The sequence below is a fragment of the Papaver somniferum genome, chromosome 9 (genome assembly GCF_003573695.1).
Source record: "Papaver somniferum cultivar HN1 chromosome 9, ASM357369v1, whole genome shotgun sequence".
NCBI classification, from domain to species: Eukaryota; Viridiplantae; Streptophyta; class Magnoliopsida; order Ranunculales; family Papaveraceae; genus Papaver; species Papaver somniferum.
In genome coordinates, this window is record NC_039366.1 from 157,904,023 (window position 1) to 157,911,956 (window position 7,934).

Below are 7,934 nucleotides of genomic sequence, written 5' to 3' on the forward strand. Positions count from 1 at the left end.
CTTTTTGTAACGTAGGATTCTTTTATTCACGATTTTTGGGGCTAATTTCTGCTTACGTATCAAAACACTCTTTTCAAATATGACAAGAACCCATAAAAGTCAAACAGGTTCCGATTTCGAACCAAAATGTATCATTTTCACAGGTGATGGAGTCTTGTAGATTTGAATACTGTACCACCTACATTAAAGAATGGGCACGTGTGTTGCGAAGTTTCGGAATTGACCAACTTGGCTACCTGGGTTGGAGTCGTTGGACAAGCTACACGAAGGATTTGTTTGGCAGTTTAAAGTTGTCACAAGTGAAGTTTCTACCCGTAGGATCATCTTGAGACCGGCGTGTAAGGTCCCAAAACACAACTTGTGTTGGTTTAGACGGGCTGGAGCAGTTTTCAGGGAGGTTTACCAATCCGCAGTGAAGTGCTTCAGTACTAACCCCTGTAGCAGTTGAGTTAGTACTGAAAAAATGGAACCGAAGGCCCATGCCATGTGTAGATTTTTCCCAAAATTGCCTGTAATAGTAGATGTTGAAAATTGACGCGTGAACCCTGAACATCAGAATCATCACAACACATAATAGATACAACAAACACTCCGATAGGAACAAAGACTTCAAAAAATTGAATTTTCTCTAGCCGGTCTCGTTTAGACTAGTCTTTCTCTCTCTAGAAGTTTTAGTATTTATTTTAGTAATAAAATAATTAATTGAAATGTAGTATTTGAAGGACCAATTTTTCCTCCAAATAAACCACCACTGGAAAAGAAAAACTAGACTCTAAAATTCATTACAACTGAAGAAGAAGAAGGAACCAACAACAAAGAAGAAGAAATAGAGAGAGTTTATTGTAAGTTATAGACTATAATACAGAGTTTGAAGAAAGGGAGAGTGTCAAAGGCAAAAGAAAGGAAAAAAAGGTTAAAAGAGAAAACCCTTTAATTATCTGTAATTGAAATGCTTCTTATAATTTTATTATTTGAAGAAGAAGAAGATGCTTTATCAGTTTTCTAAATTACAAGGTAAAATTAACAGTAAGATCTCATCAAAAACATCAACAGCAACAACAACAACAGAATCAAAATTAGGAGTTGGTTTTGATTTGGGAATATGGGTTCTAGTTCTAATATTGTCAGTAATCACAACAACAACAACAGCAAAGATAATCATTACCATCACAACACTAGTTCTTCATCTTCATCATCTTCTTGTTGTGATATGAGTATCAAGTGTTGGTGTAGGATGAAATTAGACCATTGTGTTTTATCACAATCATTTCTATATTATGTATCAACTTTTATTATCTTTGGTTCCATCGCTACTATATACGCTTGGCTTGCTTTCTCACCTTTTCAAAGACCTAATTTACCTTCATTAGGTTGTCATCGAGATAATGAAGGATCATGGTCCATCGGTGTTTTCTATGGACATTCTCCCTTTTCTTTAAAACCAATTGAATCTGTAAGTTTTCTAAGACTTCAGACTTCTTCTCAAATTTTTTTTTCTTTGTCTTGTAATTTTTCTTACAGTTTGGGAAATTTGTAGGTAAATGTTTGGAAAAATGAGAGTTCTGCTTGGCCAGTGGCTAATCCAGTTTTTACTTGTGCTTCTGCCTCAAATGCTGGTTACCCTAGTAATTTTGTGGCTGATCCTTTTATCTATATTCAGGTAATTTTTTTTTTTTAATTTTTCTTTTTTTCTAATTTCACTTTATATTAAGTTTTACTGTTGAATTGGACTGCATATGTTTTTCGATTGAACTAGTTGTTTCTGTATTGTGAGTGTGCGTCTATGCATGCAGTTGGAAATTATTTTGGTGCATTTTCTTTTTCCCTTTTGAACAAGTGAGGAGTGAATTTAGAGATACTTAATTTTATGGCGTTGCTAGAATTGGTTGCAAAGCGATGGTAAATATGTTATGAACAGCTTCAGACAGTGATTCGGCTTCCTAGTGAGTTTTAAGAGGATTAGCTTGATTTGTATTTTCTTTTGGTAGAACAAGATATTGGAGTTTCGTCTCTTGTTGCATGCGTTGGCAATTGCCGAAGTTTAAGTACTTGCTTCATATAGTGGTACTCATAAGTCGGATCAAATGCCGTAAGGAACTTGGTGGTAGAATTATATCAATTCATTATATTAACTGTTATGTACAATTGCAAAAGTATCAGGAAGTCATAAAAAGTACAAACCGGACTAAAGGGGTTTTCATAGGAACTTTAGAAGTTTGGTTTAGCAAGTAACGGATTATAGAGATTTGAGTTTTAAAAAAAGTTTAGTTTTTAATTGATGAACAGTCGATTTAATACTGCTCAGTTGGTTATTTCCGTTCGTTTTTAAGAATTGTCTGTATTACTGTCTCTGGAGCCTTCTTGTTGGGGATCATAGTTGAGTAGTATTTGGTGAATTCTCCCTGTAATTATGCATCTTTCTCCTTTGGCATAGTTTCTTTGCAGCATTTTCACCTTAGACTCTTGTGTTTTTTTCTGTAAGCTCATCTTGTGATTAGTAACTTCAATGGGTGATGTGTTAATTCGCTTTAGAGAAATGCCCAAGAGTTGAAAATCTTGTCAACAAGCTGTGATCATAATGATCAATATAGATATCTACCTACTATTTGCTGTAAAACATGATAAAAGAGTTGTGGACTCTTTTGAGAAACGAGCAAGTAAGTTTGAAAAGATCAGTTTGATGTCCGTATTGCTCTTCAGAATTCACACCTCAAACCAAACAGATGTAAATGTAAGGGTGTCATCCTCAATCAGAATATAGGAGGAGGATTATCTAGTCTGAAAGGCAACAAAATTGCAAGCAGAAGTTGTTAGTGTGTTGGCCTTCATTACTAAAATAAAAAACAACATATTGGCCTTTATTATCAGAGAACCTGATAAACACAATTCAGTGCTTTTGTCTGTACAGTGAGGTGAAATGTTTAACTTAGTTAAATTGGTTTCCTTCAATTCTGTTAGTTTTTTGTTTAGACAACTAGGCTATAGTTGTTTAAGATCCCTCAGTCTGTGTCTATGTTAGTTTTTGCAAAACGACTCTGTTGATTACTGTTATGTTGAAAACAAGAATATGGCTTATCGGAGTTTATAATACCTTGTACAATAACTTATAGTGTCTTTATTTATAGGAAGACGTACTTTATTTGTTTTATGAGACCAAGAACTCCATCACATTGCAAGGAGATATTGGTGTGGCAAAGAGTATTGATAAAGGTGCTACATGGCAGCAATTGGGTACTGCTTTAGATGAAGACTGGCATCTCTCCTATCCATATGTTTTCGACTACCAAGGCCATGTAAGAAAGTGACTTCTATTTACATTTACTAGTCTTTTTGAGTGGATCGACTATTTTCCGGGCAGCTTTTTTAATTGCTCTAGGTGGTATCCACTTTCTCACACTTCTCGTATTCCTTTTACTTTGTTCCCACAGATATACATGATGCCTGAGGGCAGTGAGATAGGGGAAGTTCGTCTCTACAGAGCTCTGAATTTCCCCCTGCAGTGGACGCTGCATAAGGTTATTATGAAGAAGCCCCTTGTTGATACCTTCCTCATAAACCGTAATGGTAATTATTGGCTTTTCGGATCAGATCACAGCGGTTTTGGGACTAAAAAGAATGGTCAATTGGAAATCTGGTATAGTAACTCACCGATGGGTCCATGGAAACCACACAAGCAGAATCCAATTTACAACACTGATCAGAGCTATGGAGCTCGGAATGGAGGCAGGCCATTTGTATATGAGGGGAACTTGTACCGCATGGGTCAAGATTGTGGTGAAACGTACGGACGTCGTCTCCGTTCTTTCAAAGTGGAAGTTCTCACGAAGTATGAGTATAGAGAAGTGGAAGTCCCTCTAGGTATAGAAGAGTCTGGAAAAGGTAGAAATGCTTGGAATGGTGCCCGTTATCATAACTTCGATGTACAACAGTTAAGTACTGGTGAGTGGGTCGGGGTAATGGATGGTGATCGGGTTCCTTCAGGTGACATTGTTCATAGATACTTTATGGGCTCTATGGCTCTTGTTGCTGTGGCTGCCTTGGTTATATTAGTGGGACTTTTGATTGGAGCTATCAATTGCATTGTACCTCTGAGCTGGTGCTCCCAGAGCTTGGGAAAGAGAAGTGATGCATTCTCAAGTTGGGAGCGTCCCAGTTCGTTGTCATCAAAACTGAGGCGCATCTGTACCAGGTTGAACAGAATGAGTTCGTTTGCCAGAGGTAGAATGAAGCCTAATAGTTGCTCTGGAAAATTGTTCTCCAGTTTAGTGTTTGTGATAGCGGTTGCACTAGTCTGCTTTAGTGTTAAATACATTTATGGTGGTAGTGGTGCAGAAGAAGCTTACCCGTTGGAGAGCCACTTTTCTCAGTTCACATTACTAACAATGACATACGATGAAAGGTTGTGGAATTTGAAAATGTATGTGAAGCATTATTCAAGGTGCTCATCTGTGGGGGAAATTGTTGTCGTGTGGAACAAGGGCCAGCCTCCTAATATAAGTGAGCTAGACTCTGCTGTGCCCGTCAGAATCAGAGTAGAGAAGCAGAACTCATTGAACAATCGTTTCAAGATAGATCCTCTAATAAAGACCAAGTCTGTTCTTGAACTCGATGATGATATCATGATGGCATGTGATGATATCGAACGAGGATTCCAAGCATGGAGGGAACACCCAGATAGGATAGTTGGGTTCTACCCTCGTCTCATAGAGGGAAGTCCATTGAAGTATAGAGATGAAAAGTATGCCCGGAAGCGTCATGGATATAATATGATATTAACTGGGGCCGCATTTATGGATAGTACTGTAGCATTTCAGAGGTATTGGAGCGACGAAGCCAAGGCAGGTAGGGATTTTGTTGACAAATACTTTAACTGTGAAGATGTGCTTCTGAATTTCCTGTATGCAAATGCTAGTAGTTCATCAAGAGCAGTGGAGTATGTCAAACCTTCTTGGGCAATTGATACCTCTAAATTCTCTAGAGTGGCTATCAGCCGGAATACACAAGTTCATTATCAGTTAAGAACAAATTGCCTAATGAAGTTTTCGCAGATGTACGGAAGCTTGGGTAGTAAATGGTCATTCAAAGGTAGGAAAGATGGTTGGGATGTATAGGGAAGAAAAGGATACTAATAACAACAGATCACTTACTACCCCTCTTTTTTCTCCTCTAATGTTGTTATTTCCTCTCTTACTGTAATCTTTTGTGGTTTTGTTTTTGGGGGCGTCAAATAGGTTCGTTAAGTAAAATGTACATTGATGTTATCGTGGCCTTCTTTTTTCGCTTCCTGTAAGAATAGGGTCATTCATTTTTGTTTATTGTTCCAAACATAGTTGGTGTCCTTGCTAGATACTTTAGGAAGAAGAAAGTGCAAGTTCAAAGGTGAAGTTGTTCAGCTCTTGTATGCGTTGTGTGCGCTAGATTTTTCGGTAGTTGGATTGAAATAGTCACTTTTATAAGAAAAAGCTGCAATTGAAGATCAGATTCAGCAAAATGGTTAGGACAGAACCGAACCTGCTACTCTTCTCCCACTCCTTTCCACCATTAGGTGACATTAGACTTAGCCCTTAAATTCTTGAATTGGAGTTAGCAGGGGCCTTTTGTGTGGTTATCTACATGACATCTCATGATGGTGGGGAAATTCTACATGACAACTCATGATGGATATGGGTGGGGTAGCATTTTCGGGACAGAACTTGACATGACCCACCAATTACCGAAAATTACAAAGTGGAGGTTGTTGCCAGCTTTGAATTCTGATTCAGTTCTCTTTTTCTGTACATTATTTGTAATGTTTTGACTAAGTTTGATTTGAAAGGGAGGAAGGTGATTGGTGATGGTGATACACACCCTGTAACACCTTTTCTTTCCAAATAATGCAGAAGGAAGGAAATTTTAGTATTGTTCTGTACTTTAAAGCCATTCTCCGTATACACTCTATCCCAAATGATACGGAGGGTGTGCGCATTGTTGGCCCTGCAGTATTGGTACCTAGTGTTATCATACCGAAGCTGCTATATTGTTTTTTTTTTTTTTTTTGTAAGCAAAGGCCTTCAAAGAGGCTAATGGTCCTCCTCGACTGTTGGTAAAAGTCAAACAGGAGGGGCAAACCAGTACATAGTGGAATTGTTTCTCTTAGCCCACAGAGCGAGTTCATGAGCTACAGAGTTACAATAACGAGGTTGAAAGCTAAAAACACAGGCAACTAACTTAGAAGAGAAAAACTGAATCTCTTTAAAGATAGCATCCGTACGCGAATCCCCTTCAAACTTCCCAGCTGAAAATTGATCGTTGAGAGATTTCGCGTCACTTTCAATGATGATATGAGTTAACTATCGCTCCAAGGCTTTCTTCAGAACTACCCAGATGGCTCTTGCTTCAGCTTCCTCAGCAGAATGAACTTCAAAGACTAAGGACGCACAAAAGGTTGATTTTCTTGAGAAATCCCGCATCACATACCCTGCACCATTTGCTCCAGAGATATCATCAAAGGCACCATCAGTATTACATATCCAACCAAAGGAGGGGGCATCCATTTATCACAAATACTGACAGAAGTGGTAGCAGAAACAGTCAAACTAGTTTTCCTAGTAAGAAGCATAGCTCTGGCTCTATCCAGGATAGTAGTATGGTTTTCAGAAATATTTTGGAAGATGAAATTGTTTCTACTAGTCCCAAGAGACCATAAGATAGCAACAAAAAGATTTTGATCTTCATCAGAGAGTTTAGACTGAGGGTCAGTTAACCAGAAGAGGAGCCAATCAATGAAGGACTTGTTTTGAAAAATTGGGTGTTTATGTTGAAATCAGAAATGAATCAGACTCTGCTATCAAAGGGACAAAGAACCAAAGCATGCATAATAGTTTCATGAGGATCAATACACCTAGGACAATCCACACTATGCATAGGCATTCTAGTATGAAGGATTGTTCTGGAGGGCAAAGCATTTCTAGCTGCTCTCCAAATAAAAACTTGAATTCTGTGAGGAACTATGACTTTCCAGATACGCTTCCAAAGATTTTTACAGGGGGGGCGAAGACCTCTGAGCCCCATGTAGGCAGATTTAGAAGAAAACTTGTCATTCTTTGAAAGATCCCAAGCCCTCCTATCAGGAGTGCAAAGCTGGCTTAAGGGAATAGTGATAATCTTCTGAACAGAAGCATTATCAAAGTGGGTGTTTAGTCTAGGCACATCCCAACTTCTGGTTTGGGTGTCAATAAAATAAGACACTTTAATGCTAGGATCAGGGGGAACTAGAGGGTTGGGTGTAGCAGAACCTAGAGTAGGTATCCATTTATCACACCATGGGTCGATAAATTGATCATCCCCAACTATCCAGGAAATGAAAGGCTTAATTAGTTCTTTGACGGCATGTAGACACTTCCAAGTCCAAGAGCACTTAACAGTACACTTGGCATTCAAGAAATCAGTTTTAAGAAAGTATACAGCCTTCAGAACAGTGGCCAGTAAGCAATTAGGATTTTCCAGGATTCTCCAGGCATTCCTATCTAGCATAGCCAGATTATTTAGTTCATCCTTCCTAAAACCCAAACCACCTTCTGCTTTTGGAGAGCATAAGATGTCCCAACCAAGCAGGTGCAACTTCCTATCTTTTGGGTCTAAGGTTTCACCCCACCAAAATTTGCAGAGGTGAGAGTCCATTTGTTTACGAAGATGCTTAGGGATAAGAAAGGCTCCCAGTGAAAAAGGGGAATAACTTGGAAAATATGTTTAATTAGAGTAGTTCTAGCAGCTTGAGACAAGAGCTTATGAAGCCATATAGATATTCTGGCATCAACAACTTCGAGAATACCCATATGAGTCTGGATTTTAGAAGCTTGGAACACAGTAGGAGTGCCAAGATATTTTTCTCCTAAGTCCCTGCTCTGGATTTCTAAAATATTGGCCAAGAGAGCTTTTCTATGCTCATGAATCTT

The 7,934-nt window shown here is 38.5% G+C and overlaps 1 protein-coding gene across 1 annotated transcript; it reads left to right on the forward strand.

The window, feature by feature from the left end:
* Positions 1–633: 633 nt before the first annotated feature.
* Positions 634–5,392, forward strand: LOC113309971 (glycosyltransferase family protein 64 protein C5-like). Its single transcript, XM_026558497.1, has 4 exons — positions 634–1,453; positions 1,538–1,660; positions 3,126–3,293; positions 3,429–5,392. The coding sequence occupies exons 1-4, from the start codon at positions 1,103–1,105 to the stop codon at positions 5,109–5,111; spliced, it is 2,325 nt and encodes a 774-aa protein (XP_026414282.1). The 5' UTR covers positions 634–1,102; the 3' UTR covers positions 5,112–5,392.
* Positions 5,393–7,934: the final 2,542 nt, after the last annotated feature.

Bases quoted from the DNA above. Each gene is read 5' to 3' on its own strand.
- LOC113309971 (XM_026558497.1), top strand. From the start codon at position 1,103: ATGGGTTCTAGTTCTAATATTGTCAGTAATCACAACAACAACAACAGC. The intron at 1,454-1,537 runs GTAAGTTTTCTA...GGAAATTTGTAG, and splicing joins CTTTAAAACCAATTGAATCT to GTAAATGTTTGGAAAAATGA. The intron at 1,661-3,125 runs GTAATTTTTTTT...CTTTATTTATAG, and splicing joins ATCCTTTTATCTATATTCAG to GAAGACGTACTTTATTTGTT.